Source organism: Dermacentor variabilis, chromosome 9 (genome assembly GCF_050947875.1).
Source record: "Dermacentor variabilis isolate Ectoservices chromosome 9, ASM5094787v1, whole genome shotgun sequence".
Classification (NCBI taxonomy): domain Eukaryota; kingdom Metazoa; phylum Arthropoda; class Arachnida; order Ixodida; family Ixodidae; genus Dermacentor; species Dermacentor variabilis.
The window spans coordinates 57,479,049-57,496,515 of NC_134576.1; the positions used below are offsets into that span (position 1 = coordinate 57,479,049).

Below are 17,467 nucleotides of genomic sequence, written 5' to 3' on the forward strand. Positions count from 1 at the left end.
AGTCCCTGTAACTTCCACACTCATTTTCAAACAATGCCCGCGGAAGACACTGGATTCATCAGCTGACATCATGAGTGTACAATCGTAAGCAAAAGCAATGCACTCGTGCAAGGATATGGGATGAAAGGATGGATGGATGGATGCTGTGAGGTGCTGCTTTGAAACGAGGCGGTGTGTTGCGACATCAAGCTTTTTCTTATTCTGCGGAATGTGTCACCTATCTCGTTTTTTCACAGAGAAAGTTTTCCCATAATCAAGCGCTCTTAATCACTATGGGGACATTTGTTATTGTAGGCCTCCTTGAATTGTTTGTTGTCTGCATATTTTGCTGCCATCAAACCTCAAAGAGCCTTTTACTAATCACTGTTGCGAACGTATGTACTTTTCCCCTGGTATCTCCGAACGCAAGAGCTTCAAAGAGGCAAGGGGAGCCTAAAGCAACTCATGGGCGGATGTCTTCACATACTAATAAAACATGTTCGGTCGTTTCACTAGCTTCATCGCAGCAGGCACATGCATCTTCTTTGGTGTTTCTCACTTTCAAACCACGCGTTCTATGGCATCATAACGCAGTGTGATCTCGCTTCAAAAAGTAATCAGCTTCCATTTTAATTATCCTAAAATGTTTCTTTCTTAATCTCTTTGTTACCTTTCCTGTAGTTACTCATAACCGGTTTCTTTTCCATTGCCGCCACTTATGAAATTATGTCAGGCTCTCTGACTTTCCCTTTGATGTTCTATGTTGCCACGTTGCTTATCATACCGGTCGCATACTTGATGGTAAGCTTCCTAGTTTTTAAATCTACATGTGAGTAAGTATTTTCCTGTACAAATATTTTAACACTCTCCTAACACGTTTACGTTCTGTCATATTCGTCAGTCGTTCTCCGATATTAATTTTACTCTGAGCTTCCCAAATTTCAAATCTTGTCCAGCCTATATGACACTGCAGTACGACTTCATTAGAGGTCTTCCCATGAGCGCCCAATGCGTGGCGCCCTACTGACCGTTAGTTAGCATCAAGTTGTGATAGTTCCTCAGACTCGAAGTAAACAAACGGATTTGCAAATGTAAGTCCTGGAACAACTATACCTTTCCACATACCACGGAGTACCTCGTACCTATTCAATTCCCATCGTGGCCGAATTTCCCTTCCCTTTCGCAGTTATTGTTTTTTTTCTTTGTTTCGTTACCTATAGCCATCGTTAAGGAACGCATCCAGTTCTCTGTATTCCTTTGCCCGAGGCATAACCCAGTCCTGCTTTGACACAGTCTCTTCACTTTTCTCAACAAATGAAATGCCATTTACCTAATTTCTTTACGCTAAATTTCAATCCGAATATTCCACGTTCCTGTCAACAGATATTAGCCAGACGTTGCGTATTAGTTTCCCTGTCAGCAAGCAACACAATGTCGTTGGCATAAAACAAAACTTGGCAGCTGCTGCTGTATTATCGTGCCCGTGTGTATGTACGAGAGATCAAACCCGATGTTCACTCCTTCTAGCACGCTTTCCATCCTTACCATGTGCATCATAAACAAGTGCGAGGATAAGCTCAAGCGTTCTTTAAATTTGATGCAATAAGCGACCGGAACGCATGTTTTTTTGACATCTTTGCTTGTAGGAGTGGGCTAAGTTCATAGTAATCGCATTACAATCCTGCCATCACTCTGTTTCTGGAACACGAGGTGTCCTCATGAATGCAAGCCGACGAAGGTAGAACCCACTGAAGCTTAGATGAATAAAGTTAATGATTCAAACAATTCACGACGGCGTTTCGTGGAAAGAATTTGGTTCAATATGCTACTTTTGATACATGAAACATTCATAGATAATATGGTAGATGGCTGAATGCTTGAAAAATATTCTAAATGCCTTTGAGGCATTGATCATGGGTGATGCTTAGAGGTTATCGGCAGCTGTACCCTTCACGACTATATTCGTGGGCCAGTAGAGGACACATAAAAGCTTGCCCACGCGAAATTACTTGCGATTGCGATATTTTACTTGAAACTTCACTGACCCATAGTGAAAATGTCCAGTCGGATTAGATTGAAGCATGCAGCTTCCCTATAACGAATTTGTCAATACTGGGGAAAAGGAAGCCTTCGTGAGTAAAAGAGAAAGACGAAAACATAAAATCGGAGCGGCAGCACCTGTTGTGGACTGCGTTATGTCTCCTAGTTTGTCAGTACTTGTTGATTTACAGAGGTCGTCAAAGAGGGCGAGGTCGCGTGGCTGTTACGTGAACTCGTCCGTTTTTTGCTTGGTTGGTTGAAGGCGCAGCGGGACGTTCGACGGAAATTTTCTACGCAATGTAGTGGAATTTTTTCGGCACACCGAAAACAGTAACGAATCTTTAGGCGCATTACGTGCTTAAAAAATTTATAGGGGATCGCGCGCACCTGTGGGAATTGCGGCTGGAGGAAGCTTTCGTAGATGATTACGTAAATGTGTTTACGTTTAGACTCATACGACGGCATAATTTTTAAGTTTTCGGGCACCTAAAAAAAAACGTGCGGAATTTTTTTAATTAGTTACTTTATAGCATATCTTAAAATTCACGAATTGTAGCAGGTGAGTTTGCATGGCGTATTCATTTGGAATTATTTTCCAAATTGGCTCCCTTTTGAATATATGCGCCATCAATGTCACCGTAAAAATGGGGTGTTTCTCCAGTTACTTTCTCTAAAACCATTCTTCTATCCATTGAACCAAAATGGTAGCTGGAACATCTATGTCCATCGTCCCATACTTTTGTAAATATTGCATCGAAACTGGTGTCATCCTGGAGTTTCGAGTTAATACGTGTTGCCAAATCGCAGGCTACGATTCCTAAATTGTAATATGCGCGATAAATAATTCCCACACACTTACACACGCACGCACGCACGCACACACACACACACACGTGCGCACACATACACACACACACGCACGCACGCACGCGCACACACACACACACACGCACACACACACACACACACACACACGCACACGCACACGCACACACGCACACGCACACGCACACACACATACACACACGCACAGACACACACACACACACACACACACACACACGTACACAGACAGAGAGAGAGAGGAGAAAGGAGCAGAGAGATACAGACATGATTGCGAGACATCTGAAACTTGAGAATCCTGTAGGCCTATATCTAACATTCTATAAGAGAAATTGGCGAAGAAAATAAGAAAAGACCTGAAAATGCAACGGCAGGCTGCACATGTTTCCTGTGTAATCATTCCAATGCGAATATTTCAGCGTATTTCAGTCAATTCCAGGTTTATTACGATTGCCAAGGACAATTACCGTGTACTTGTTTTGGGAACTTGTTAGGCTTTCAATAGAATATATGAGCTCGTGAAACAAAACATGGGAAATATTAGCCAGTATACAGAAATATTTAATTGATCATTTGTCCTGGCGTGCTACGATGATTCCCAGAGAATCTTGTCTTGCATATTTGGAATGTCTTTGCTTCGAACACATTTCATTTACCAGCTTAATGGCATTGAGTGCCAACAACCTGGTTAGGCACATTTTGCTTGCACGTTAAAACACCACCCTTCTCTCCTGCGCGCACAGCGAGCGAGGTTTGAGCGTTGGTGCTGATGTTTTTATAAGAAAACGAGAAAATAATCACGGACGGAAACTTCCTAAAGCGGTCGTTAATGGATTGGAGAATGTGCGAATGGCTGAAGAGGACGCACTGGACAGTCGTGCCAGCACGTTGTATTTAGCGTGCTTGAGCAATGTTAAAGAAGAATGGGAAGACATCAACGTAAAAGTAGTCATTACAGTTCATTAATTACTCAGTTATTCTCGTGAGGCAGCAACTGGTCAGTGGCACCAATTACACCTTTGAATTAAGCAGCAGTACTTGTCATCGGCTACATTGTTGTTTTTTTTAAACAAAGACAAGTCTGCTATGTATAGCATGGTGCGATGTCAAGTTGTTGGCTACCAGTGCCGTCGTGGCTAAGTTTCGAGTGTTTTCGATGCTAAAGTGTCATGGAGCTAAACGAGACTGACTGTGGTGATTTATTTTTAGGGAACCAGGCCACGGTATTAGTGCACGTAATATGTTGTCCAATGCTGGTTGTGCGTGCAGTGTATTGCGGCTTTTTGATGCGCCTAGACACCAACTGCTCTTGCACTAACGATAAATTGGGAACAAACCTCTGTGAAACGACGTAGCGCGCTTCAGTACAACCATAGCTCATCTCGGGAGAGTTGAGGTAGAGGTGGGGGGGGGGGGGGAGGCAGTAGTCAATGCGTCAGCCGCGATAGGAACTCCGATGTGAATGCGCCTGTTTGTGTCGCCAATGGGTTCTGCCTAGACGCGCTTTGTAAAGCATTGTGAGTTGGCCTTCATAAAGCGAAGCCTTCGTTCCACATGCCGCCGTGTTCGCGAGGCTGCTATCTGCGGCTGCTGCGTGGGTCGTTACCTGGACTGAAATGAAATATCGAAGATGGTGTGGGCGACGTGCGCCACAGGCTCGTAGCGCACACAATTTGGTGGGATGCACTCGGCCTTGTCACGTGGTAGCGAGCACTTCTCCCAGCGTACACCAGGCGGGGGCGTGGTGACGTCGAAATCGACGCCAATAATAATAATAATAATAATAATAATAATAATAATAATAATAATAATAATAATAATAATAATAATAATAATAATAATAATAATAATAATAATAATAATAATAATAATAATAATAATAATAATAAATAAACAGCATCACTATTCATTATTTATTTTTTTCGCTATACCTCCCTGCCTCTCTGATAATAAATATAAATGCCTCTGGAACTCCAATCAGTGATTACGAGCATTGTAACACTTGGGAGGATGGGTAATGTAAAGGAAGTGAGGACGTTTGATATTCATCTTTGTGCCGTTGAAATGATCGCCCAACTTAGGCGAAACATTTTAGTTATTTTTTGATGTTTGGTTATCGCGATACGTGTGGATAGAGGTTGCGCTCCAACTGCATGTCTAACCTTATATTATGATTCAATTTTATTTTGCTTGCACGCCGTTAATATAGCCCGGTTGCATCTAATATGAAAAGAAGTTCGCGTAAAAATGAAGAATACTTTCGATTACCAGGGAATCGCAAATGTTATTTAACATTTCTTTCTCCTCTTCAAGAAAATATGGTGGCCCGTGCACTTATACTTGCGGTGGAACATGGCCGCTATTGCTAAAAACCTACGAGGACTAAGTGACACCTACGAACATGCCGGTCATGCTTGGAACAGAGTGCCGGTTCTTGCACGCAGCTCCTAGCGGCTGAGTTCACTTCGAGAAGTTCATCACTGAATTTCCGAAAGCGTGGCCTACGAGAAAGAAAAAATGAAGTGCGAATCGGGAATTCCTCATGTTGTGGAGACGATCAACGCTGCACTGTGACGACAAAAGGCTGCGGGGAAATGGGAGACTACATTCCTCTTCAAAGCGAGTATGTCCTAAACCGCAGTTCCCTGACGACGGAAAAATAGAAAGCGCTGGTACGCAGCTTCTTTGTTGCTGTTAAAAGATGAAAGCAACAAAAACTAATCTGGCATGACCCATCTCACAACGAATGTCGACGCTGACGCGATTAGTATCAATTGAATCAACATAGCGAAACACCGTATTGTCGCCGCGCTATTCGTCACGTGTGAAGCGTGTCTGCCTCCAACGTCCTCTCCCTCGCGCCTTCTGGAAGTGCCGGGTACAATAGCGTCGCTATTCGTCGCTAGTATATGCAGCGGTGCATACGCACATATATGGCAATGGCCTAAGTTGGCGCGAAAGATGTTTGCCGGCGGCCGATTGATGCCGGCGCCAGTGGGTATCTTATTGTGAGCGGGGATGTTTAAGAGAGGCGGCTGGCCAGCCGGGCGGTTGGCTGCCGTTTGGGCTCGGTAGCCTGGAAGGTTCTCTCCGTAGCTCGCGACTTGTCCATCGTGTTCGTTCCTTCGCGGACATTGTGAGCCCCCGCGACTATAGCGCTGTTGCAGGTTCGTCGAAGAGCGACACATGCCCTGTGGCGCAAGTGGGCGTGTTAGAGGTTTATTCAACTGTGGCACACACCAATCGTCACCGACAAGACAGAAGCTGAATAAATGCTTCGCTTCAAACTGGCTTATATCAACGCGCTAGCCCAATGCCCGACCTGTTAGACCGCGCACTTCCCAGTAAGCCATGTTGGCGTGAGAACTGTTAGGGACGTTACAGATAAAATGATCAGTGTCTTACAAGAAAAAGCATAGGTAGCCCGTTTTTTCGACGTTGCCTTCTCTGAGTAGTTCAAAAGCGCTCAGCATGACCTGGTAAGTAAGCATAATATGTAGCACAGTGTTGTTCTTAATTTTGTCGTGGGTTCCGCACTCTTACTTCACAGCAGGAGAAAACGTTCTGGCTAGTGGACTCATCACACACGTGTTGCACGAATCTCTGCCTGAGGTGTAGTTATGGTTCGTGTAAGCCACCTTGCTTGATTGAGTGATCGCAGGAAAAGCTACGCTCTGGTGTGAATGAGAGGACCCATTAAGGGCAAGAAAAAGTGAGCATGACAAAGTAAAATGAGAAGTGGTTGCGTTGCCAAATAAGGCTGAGGCAATATCACGCAAGAATATTCTCGGCCACGTATAAGGCTAACAGGGAAATTTCAACGGGTGCCATAGCGCATTGGTATCTCGTAGTTTCCACAGGTTGCGCTTGCATTTACAGTGCTCACTTAGTCGTACCCTGTTATGATTCATTTCCTGTAGCTCTAAATATTTTCATTTCATTTAGACAAGTGTTGTCAAAGAGCTTTCAATTTTTCTTCCGGGTGGTGCAGCTTCTGTGTACGTATTGCTGTTTATAAACATGCGTTGGAGGGGAGAAAAGAAGTGTACTTTATTGGATGCGTTCATTGCACTACTTTATTTTTTCCTTCCAGCCTACACTTTCGTATGCACGAGTGGGCCCACATTCAGTACGGTGTATTCGACGAGTGCCGTACACGGAGAGATTCAATTTCCGGAGACCTACTTCTCGGCAGGCATGGTGAGCAGCACGACTTCAACATCTTTCTGTAGATTGTCCTCGATCCTCGATATTTTGCATCCGCCGCGCACTCTCGGAATTACGTAAGAGCAACACTGAAGTGATGCAGTATTCGGTGCTCTGGTTGCCCTCATTCACTGTGTTATTCTTTGCTGCCGACCATACGACGCACCTTGTTTTAGGCACACTTCACTGATGGTCGGGTTAAAAAAAGATGACTTGAAAATGATAGACATTATCATACTTGTTTTCCTCAGAGTCCTCAGGAGACTACTCGCCAAAGAAATTTTTGTTTTATTTGCGCGATAACGATTCTAGCTTTGTAATATCTATGCACTAGTATGCGGCCTTGCGATGTCGTGCATCAATATAAACTGTTCAAAACGTGACAACTGCTGATCGTGCTGCCGCATGCTTTGGCGCTAACATTTTAGGTCGTCACCCTTTATTGTTTCTCCTTTAGCCACGTAATAATGGCGCGCCGACGCAGTAGCACAAAAAGGAAAGGCGTGTAAACCATACTTATGCTTACCTGCTGAGAGTATACGTAACCTAGTTGGCGTTCCGATGACCCAAAGACGGGCGACGGGTGTGCATCGCCATTTGGGGATCACCTCCGCGGGCAAGCCACGTGGTCAGGGTGGCAGTAGGGTACTCCTTATTTTTGTCGTTTCTGTTATGCTAGTGCATGTTTATCATATATGATACACCATGCACTAAGGCATAGTGCAATGCAGCAAACGCACAACCAATGCCCAATCAACATCGCCGAACGCACATACATCCGCTGGCGAAATCCTCGCTCGCTGCCTGAAACGGCTTTAGCGCTGTAGTGCAGAATACTTACTTACGAAAAATAATAATTATAGCCCGTAACACCAATTAGCTGTTCCAAATGCTGGAAATTCCAGGTCACTCTATAGAAACTCGGGCCTAATTCATACCGCGTTCTGTGGTCCTGTTAGTCCCGTCAGAGACAATATAACCGTCAAAGGGTCAATGTTTCATTGTGGCGCAAACGTTTAGGGTAAGAAACTCGCCCCATTTTCTTCTAGCCAGAAAAATTTGCAGCTATGCTATTGGTTAGCACATTATATTACAATGTCTTGTATGACGAAGTTACAACCCGCTTTTCACCATACACTGTTCTACGCCTTCCGTGTGCTTTTCCAGATCCTTTAGGTGTTCTGTCCATTTGTTTACAGGTGAAACTGAACGCTTCTTCAAAACCCTGGTTTTCACCGCTTTATAAAAGACAGTTCGGTATGCGATATCGATGTCGAGTGTGACTGTCATGAACAGGGCATCGTGTCGCCCTACATTGGCTTTAAAAACATAGCAGACAGCTGTATCATATTCATGCCGTATTCGATAAACGCAAGAATCCGTGGTTCTACTGCCTCTCTTCTGAAGTATTATGCAGACGGAAAATTTCAAATAAAGAAACAAAACCGTCTTACGCAATGCCTGTATCTCACGGGTCGCGAACCACCTGTAAATTTAACTAACCAAACAGACGTACATCCTGCAGATCGACCATGGAGCTAACTGCCGACCTGTGAGCAGAGTTCGTAATCATGCGTGCCGAAGCTCATCTCACATACAAGATCCCCAAGCGGAACATAGCGATACTTCCGCGTGTCGCGATGATAGAGGGAGCTTCTCCTCATCTCTGGAGTGGCTGGCGAAGATCGGGTGACGGCAGCCAACCAATCGTCGACCGTTTGTACGGACATGCTCGCTCTGGCACCGGCGCCCTTTCAGGCATCAGCTGTCCCCGTGTTTATTACGAAACAAGGCAGTGCGTTTGTGAACACATCGTGAATATTCTGTCAGCGCTGCGTTGACGAAATTTTAATGGCCTCGTTTGAGCTGGAGCCGTCTTGAAAGGTTTTCGATAACATTGAGCAGAAGTGACCTCATATATTCGGTTAAAATTTGGGCGTGCTCACAATGCTTTTTGAGTCGGTAAAACAATATGCCCCTTATCAAAAACTAAAATATACTGCATGTAACTACATGTAACCACAAGGTCACAATACAGAGCCAAGTGAAAAAGCGCTCTGTGCTGTGTTTCGTCCGCGTGTTGCGATCGTGTTCACCCTGCGCCGTGCTCATCGAACACGTTTAGTGCGCGAACACGTCGCTCAACGTCTCAATGTTGCTTCGCGTTGGTAACAAAAAAAATATAAAAAGGACGCATTCAGACTGACTGACGCATCACGATAGGTGGCCGTTACCGAATTGAAGCGGGTGAGCTAGAGAAATGCAGGGTATTATTAGGCGCTTTTCGAAGGTGCAGTAGCCTAATTGTTCTTTTAAATACAACAGCGCATTCATTTGCCAGTGTTCGGGGGGCGGGGGTTAATTGGAGTCAGTTTTGTTACGCACAATTTAGTTCCTTTAGTTGATATACGGCGCATACAGTAAAGGTTACCTCGCTAGGTTTAGCCATTAAAAAAAGCGCAACGAATATTCCCGGCTCTCATAATAGTGTCCGCAAAATACTACAGCGTGATGCACCTGCGAAGACAACGGCACCCTAAGACCAAACGCCGCACGTCTTCCGTATCAAAGAAGCGTCAGACGCAGCTGGAAATTCGAAGCAGCGCACACAACCATAGTGGCGTAAAAGCGCAGTCTTATATTCTAGTTACATTGGCGGGCTAACCGCAGTTAAGACGTACACGCACGAGAAAAATTATACGGACTAGGGACTGTGCGATAAAACTGATTTTCTCCATTGTTTTTAATGCAACTCGAAATAAAAGACTGCAGTTCCAACTTATTATTACGAATTTTCTAGTGCACTTGTCAGTTTCCGTTTTAGGAATGATAATGACGAATAAATTCAGTTTTTTCGACAACACTACGGTCCGTATACTTTTGCTCACGGGTGTACCTCCGTTGCCAGACGGAACTATTGTTACCAGTAACTACACTGTAAGCAAAAATGATCCGAGATTTGAGTAAATGACTTGTCCTCTAGCGCATTCCGCGAAAGGAGGTTAATAAACTCCGATTACACGAAATAAAAATTTTACTTCCCTGCTGCATGGAAGTTTTGGATGTACTTATGGGAGTATGTGCTTACATCCATCGGGGACATTTTGCAGGAAGCTATGGGATTATATGTTTAGATGTATCGAGGAGCTTTTGCAGGGAACTAGGGAATATACGTTTACCTCCATCAAGGAGCATATGCAGGGATTTATGGGAGCACATGTGTACATCCGTGGATGAGCTTTTGCTGGGAACTATGGGAGTATATGTTCACATACATCGAGGAGCTTTTGCAGATAACTATGGGAGTATATTGACACGTGTACTTATCTTTATCGGGCAACCACGTTCTTCGAGCACCGGCAACAATAGGGGAATGTGCTTTAAAGAAGAGCCAGACGCGAACCAAACGCCATTGATTAACCACAACCATGGTTTGGCGCAACGTGCTTGCACGTTAAAATACTGCCCTTCCCTTCTGCGCGCACAGCGAGCGAGGTTTGATTGTTGCGGCTGATGTGCTTTCATGAAAATTAGGGAACAATGACGGAGTGAAAATTCTTAAAGCAATTGTTAGTGGATTGTTCGAATTGTTAGAAGAAGGTTCGAATGGCTGAAGAGGATGCACTGAACAATCGTGCCAGAACGTTCTATATACTGTTTTTGAGCAGTGTTAATAAAGAATGGGAAGACAGCAACGTAAAAGTAGTAATTTCATTTCTTTAATTGCGCACTTGCGGGAAGGAATTCAGCAGTGTCACGAATAGCATTTTTGAATTAATCAGCAGTACTTGCTATCGGCTGCGTTTCTTTTTCTGTAACCAGGGGCCGTATACAGCAAAACTATTCCACTATGTTTTTATTCCAATCTGCTGACGTCAAATTTGCCTAACCGCACACGCAAGCATGGGGCGGTCACCCGCAGGGTTGTCTGACCAAACCAATCAAATGCTTCCCTCATTCATAGGAGGTCACTTTTGTTTGCTTGAAAAACGAATAACATTGCCTGCACAGAGCGGCTTGTCTTATCTTGTTGGCTCACAAGAGGCGAGGAGACCACTCAAGTGGAGAGGGATTCGATGGGGCCGAGCTACTGCACTGAATATCGATAACCAGAGGAAGAGGGTGGTGCTGGCGTCTGCGATTGGTGCGCTTTCTGTTACTTAGCTTGAGGTGGCTCATCGACAGTCGCGGCGGCGTGCCAGGGAAGCTTAAGAATGACGTTGAATGAAACCGATGCTCAGCAAAGAAGAGTTGGCGGAACGAGGTTGTAAACGTGCCGAATGTTCCGGAAGACGTTACACGGCCACGGAAAATGTTTTATTACACGCAAATGAGCCCATGATCTCCGGCAGGGGCAAGCAGCCAGTGTCGGAGCAATCGGCGGGAGCTCTCTTTTATTCCTTTCGGAACGGGGCAGCCTGCCGTTATTCCGAGGAAAATTCAGTTTTGTTCGGCATATTATAGCATCTTTAACGCGTACGCGTCACTTTGACGTGGTAAGTTTTTGCGATTTTATGAAGTCGCGTGAGAAGCAGGTGAAATGGGCGGAGCCCGAAAACTTTTGGCCAATAGCCAAGGGCTAATGGCAAGAAGGCGTCGAATAAGACATTAGTATTTTTCTTTTGTACAGTCAAATTATGCATAATCATTGTGTACACATCATATCAGATGGGGAGCTCTCGCGGTTTTCGTGACGTCTCGTGACAGACAGGGGAATTGGGGATGGTCCAAGAAAGTTTTGGACAAATCGCAGTGGGCTGCTTGCAGAATTGGAATAGAAAGACGTGAAATAGTTTTCGGTTTTAGCGCCCCAATACAAGTCTGATATGTATAGCACGGTGCGATGTCGTGTTTTTAGGGAAGTTCGTCCCGGTGTTAGAGCATGTCATATATTTTCCAATCGTATTTCGCCTTTTTGATGGGCGTACACACCAACCGCTCTTGCACTTACCAAGAATTGGGAACAAACCTGCAAGAAACGACGTCGCAAGCTTCAGTACACGCATTGCGCATCTCGTGAGAGTTGAGGTAGGGAAGGGGAGGAAGAGTCAGAGGACAATACGTCGCGCGCGATGAGAACTCCGATGTGAACGCGCCTGTTTGTGTGGCCAATGGTTTTCGCCTAAACTCGCGCTCCATAAAGCTCCCCCCTGTAAAGGGGCCTTGATAACGGGAAGCCTTCGTTCCACATTCTGCCGCGTTTGCGAGGCCGCTGTCTGCTGTTGCTGCGTCACTCGTTATCTGGACTGAAATCAAAACTCGAAGTTGGTGTGGCCGACGTGCGCCACACGCTCGTCGCGCACACTGTTTGCTGGGATGCGCTCGGCCTTGTCACGTGGTAGTGAGTACTTCTACCAGCGTACACCAGGTGGAGGCGGGGTGAATTCGACATCGACGCCATTGGGAACAAGAGACTGGATAAGGCGTTTTTGGGCCCCTCGACTGTTCACGTGAATCTAGAGAGTATCGTGGTGGAATTGTATGTGCGCACCTGCTTGTTCTATAATAATAATAATAATAATAATAATAATAATAATAATAATAATAATAATAATAATAATAATAATAATAATAATAATAATAATAATAATAATAATAATGGACCTCATAACCTGTCATTATTTCTTTTCCCCGCCATTCCTATTTTCCAATGTAACTAGCAGGTCAGAGCAGTTTATACCTCAGGTTGACCTCTCCGCTTAACTGTTAATAACTATATATGTCTCTGGGACCCCCACTTGTGATTACGAGCACTATAGCACGTGGTATGATGGTAATGTACAGAGAGTGAGGACGTTTAATGTTCACCTTTGTGCAGTTGAAATGATGGCCCAACTTGAGCGAAAGATTTGCTTTATTATTTTACGTTTGCAGATCGCGGTGCGTCTGGGTAGACGTTGCATTGCAATTGCATGGCTAACCTTGTATTGGGATTAAATGTTATTTTACTTGTACGTCGTGAATTTTGCGGTGACATCTCATAAAAAACAAAGTTTACGTAAAAATCTAGAAAACATTCCCTTACAGGAATCGCAAATAAGCATGTTATAGAACATTTTTTTTTTATTCCCTTGAAAAATATATGGCGGCGCATGCACTTCTAGTTGCGGTCAAACACTGCCACTAGCTCTCAGGACCTACGAGCACTGTGTGACACCTTCGAACATGCAAGTCATGCTTGGAACAGAGAGCCGGCTCTCACACAAAGCTGCGAGCGGGAGAGTTTACTTCGACAATTTCATCATTGAATATTCGAAATCGTGGCCTAAGAGACAGGAAAAGCGAAGTGCGAATTGGAAATCCCTCGTTTTGCCGAGACAACGCTACACGGTGACATCGAGAGGCTTCGGTGAAAAGGGAGATTACGTCTCTTCAAACCGATTGCATCCTAAACCGCAATTCCGTGACGACGGGAAATAAAAAAGCGCTGCTACGCAACTTCTTTGTTGCTGTTAAAAGATGAAGACAACAAAAAACATTCTGGAAAGGCCCATTACACGATGAATGTCTGCGCTGACGCAATTAGAATTGAATCAACACAGTGACACGCCGTATTGCCGCCACCGATATTCGTCACCTGTGAAGCGCGTCCGCCTCCAACGTCCTCCCCCTGGCGCCTTCCGGAAGCGCCGCGTCCAATAGCGTCGCTGCGAAGTCCTCACGTGACGCGCCTATGTTGTACGAAAGTCTATGAAAGCGTCCTATCTGAATGTATACCACGCGGGAATATTTAATTGCAGCACCGGAAAAAAAATATTTTAAGCCTTTTCTTTCTTCCGGTGCAGCGGCGTGTGCCCAGTATTGGCAATGGTTCATAGGCATATGGCAGTCGCCTAAGTTGGCACGAAAGAGGTTTCCAGGCGGTTGATTGATGCCGGGGCCAGTGTGCGTTCATTGTGAGCGGGGGTGATTAACAGAGGTGGTGGTGGAGGTGGTGGTGCTAGTTCCTTGGCGGACATTGTGAGCGTCCGCTACTATAGCTATGTTGCAAGTTCGTTGAAGAGCCGCATATGGCATGTGGCCCAAGTTGGCGTCCAAGATGTTCATTCATCTGCGGCACATACCGATCTTCACGTACAAGACAGAGGCTTATTCAATGGTTCGCTTCGAACAGGGTTACCTCAACGCGGCAGCCCAATTCCCGATCTGTTAGACCGTGTGCTTCCCAGTAAACTAAGTTGGCGTCGGAACTGCTAGGGACGTTGAAGATAAAATGATGAGCTTCTTAGAAGAGAAAGGTTAGGCAGCCCGCTTTTTCGAAGTTGCCTTCGCTGCCCTACATATTAAAAGGGGTCATCAATGAAGGAGCCTAATATCACAGTGTATACGAAGCTTAAGAAGCGTTATTGTTGTACATGCAAGGGCTACTCAATCTTCCACATGGTGCAGTTCAAAATGGAAGGCATGCAAAATAAACAGAAAAATGCCCAGTTGGGCTGCTTAATCCTCGGCTCTTGTGTCTTCAGCAAATTTCACTTAAATAGTGTCTTGGCATGTTCTGTTTTGGGTGCCACCGATTGCTCCACTAACTTCTGTATCCGAAATTCGATGGGCATCCGTCGATGTGGACCACGCGTTCATTCGCGTTTGAGCGAGTGCTACTGGTGGTGAAAGCACCACCGCATCAATGAGCAGCAAGCATCACAGATGCCTATGTCTCCCGGATCATTAAATTTCACCGTCAATAAAGCGAGTCTCATCTACCTCCTTTCAAGTAAGGCTCTGTGCCGCTGGCATTGCACATCCAGGGAAAACACTGGGAATGCATGAGATGGAAATTAAGACGATGGGCTAAACGAGAACAAGGTGAAAGCAGGAGCCAACGTATCGGCTAGCGGACCAGTCTTTGTCAAGGCACACGTAGGCTTATCGCACATGTATTGCACGAATTCCTGCCTGAGCTGTGGTGGAGGCTCGCACAAGCCACCTTGCTTGATTGATTGATCGCAGGGAAAGTTAACTCTGGTGTGAATGAGACGACACGTTAAGGGCAATAAAAGGTGAACATGACAAAGTAAAATGAGAAGTGGTTGCGTTGTCAAATAAACTCACTGGCCATATCGCGCAAGAATACTCCCGGCCACGTATACGGCTAACAGCGATATTTCAACGGGTGCCATAGCGCATTGGTATCTCGTAGTTTCCACAGCTTATGCGTGCATTTACTGTGCTCACTTAGTCGTACCCTGTTATGCTTCATCTGCTGTAGCTCTAAATATTTTCATTTCAGTTAGACAAGCGTTGTCGAAGAGCTTTCAATTTTGCTTTCGGGCGGTGCAGTTTCTGTGTACGTATTGCTGTTTATGAACTTGAATTGGAGAGCAGAAAATAAAAGTGTACTTTAGTGCATGCGTTCATTGCACGACATTATTTCTTCTTCCAGCCTACGCTTTCGTATACACGAGTGGGCCCATTATCGGTACGGTGTATTCGACGAGTACGGCACACGTGGACACTCAATTTCCGGAGACCTACTTCTCGGCAGGCACAGTGAGCAGCACGACTTCAACATATTTTTCTTGATTGTCCTCGATCCTCGATATTTTCCATCCGCAACTCACTCTCGGAATTCTGTAATTGCAACACTGAAGTGACGCAGTGTTCTGCGCTCTGGTTGCCCTCAGTCGTTGTGTTATTCTTTACTACCGACCACACGATGCACCTTGTTTTAGGCACACTTCACTGATGGCGGGTTGGAAAAAAATGGCATGCAAATTAGAGACATCATGCTTGTTTTCGTAATAGTCCTCGGGAAAGCACTCGCAAACCATATTTTTGTTGTACTTGCGCAATGATGATTCTAGCTTTGTAAAATAGTCCTTTCAGCTGATATTACACAGCTGCACCATTTTTACGAATCACGGAAACAGTTAGATAACTTCACTTGCAATGCGCCTTATGAGGTTATTCAAATAAGTTTGGAAGTCTGCCCCATCCTCGTGGCGCGTGCCTCTTATGGACAACTGCACATGGGGAAGCTGAAACATTATGCCGAGCAGCCGGGTTACTATAGAACGCCCGATTGAGCCCATGTAAGGGTCGACGCATATTCCAGAACTTATGCACTAATATGCGGCCTTGCGATGTCATGCATCAATAATAACTGTCCAAAAGATGAAAATTGTTTATCACGCAGCCGAATGCTTCGGCCCAAACGTTTTAGCATGTCACAGTTGATTGTTTCTCTGTTAGTCACATAATAATGGCGTGCCATGTGTATAGCACATGAAAGGTAGGCGTGTCAACCATGCTTATGCAATACCTGCAGAGAGTAGACGTAACCTAGTTAGCGTTCCGACGACCCAGAGACGGGCGACGGGTGTGCATCGCCATTTGGGGATCACCTCCGCGGGCAAGCCACGTGGTCAGGGTGGCGTTAGGATTCCTCTTATTTTCATTTCTGTCATGCCAGGGGCATGTTTGTATCATATATGATACACCATGCACTAAGGCATAATGCAGTACAGCAAACGCCACACCAATACACAATCAACATCGCCGAACGCACATACATCCGGTGACAAAAGCCTCCGCCGCCGCCTGAAACGCCTTCGGCGTTGTAGAGCGGAATACTAATTAACGAATAATACTAATTAGAGCATGTAACAACAATTACCTGTTCTAAATGCTACGAATTCCACGTCAGTGTACAGAAACTCAGGCACATCTCTCGTGCTAGTGTCTTGTTCGTCCCGTGAGAGAAAATGTATCCACCAATAAGTCAACGTTTATTTGTGGTGCAAAAGTAAACTGCAACAAACTCACCCTATTTACTTCTAGCCATAATCATTGACAGCTATGCAATTGGTTAGCACATCATTGTACAATGTCTCTTATGAGGAAGTTGCAACCCGATTTTCACAATATCCTTTACTACGGCTTCCGTGTTCATTTCCAAATTCTTTAAGTGTTCTGTCCTTTTGTGTTCAGGTGATACTGAACACTTGCTCAAAGCGTGGTTTTCACTGCTGTAGGAAAAGAGAGTTCAGTATGCGATATGGTTGCCGAATGTGGCTACCTTGACCAGGGCATCGTGTCGCCTTACATTGGCTTTAAAAACACACCAGACAGCCGTGTCATGTTCATGCCGTATTCGATAAACGCATGAATATCTGGCTTTACTGCCTGTTTTCCGAAGTATTATGCAGACAGAAAATTTGAAACAAACAAACCGTCTTGCGCAATGCCTGTATCTCATGTGAACCACTCATAAATTTGAGTAACTAAACATGGATGCATGCTGCAGATAGACCATGGAGCTAACTGCCAACCTGTAAGCCGAGTTCGTAGTCATGCGTGCCAAAACTCCTCTCAAATTCACAAGCGGAATATAGCATTACTTCCGCGTTTTGCAATGATCGAGGGAGCTTCTCATCATTTCTGGAGCGGCCGTCCAAGG

The 17,467-nt window shown here is 45.1% G+C and overlaps 1 protein-coding gene across 1 annotated transcript in view; it reads left to right on the forward strand.

Annotated features, from left to right (window-relative positions):
- Window positions 1-17,467, forward strand: part of LOC142558364 (uncharacterized) — a 169,812-nt gene that overhangs the window by 40,246 nt on the left and 112,099 nt on the right. Inside the window, exon 4 of the mRNA XM_075670508.1 lies at window positions 6,956-7,062. Within this exon, the coding sequence (XP_075526623.1) occupies window positions 6,956-7,062 (107 nt within the window). The remainder of the gene's footprint in view (window positions 1-6,955; window positions 7,063-17,467) is intronic.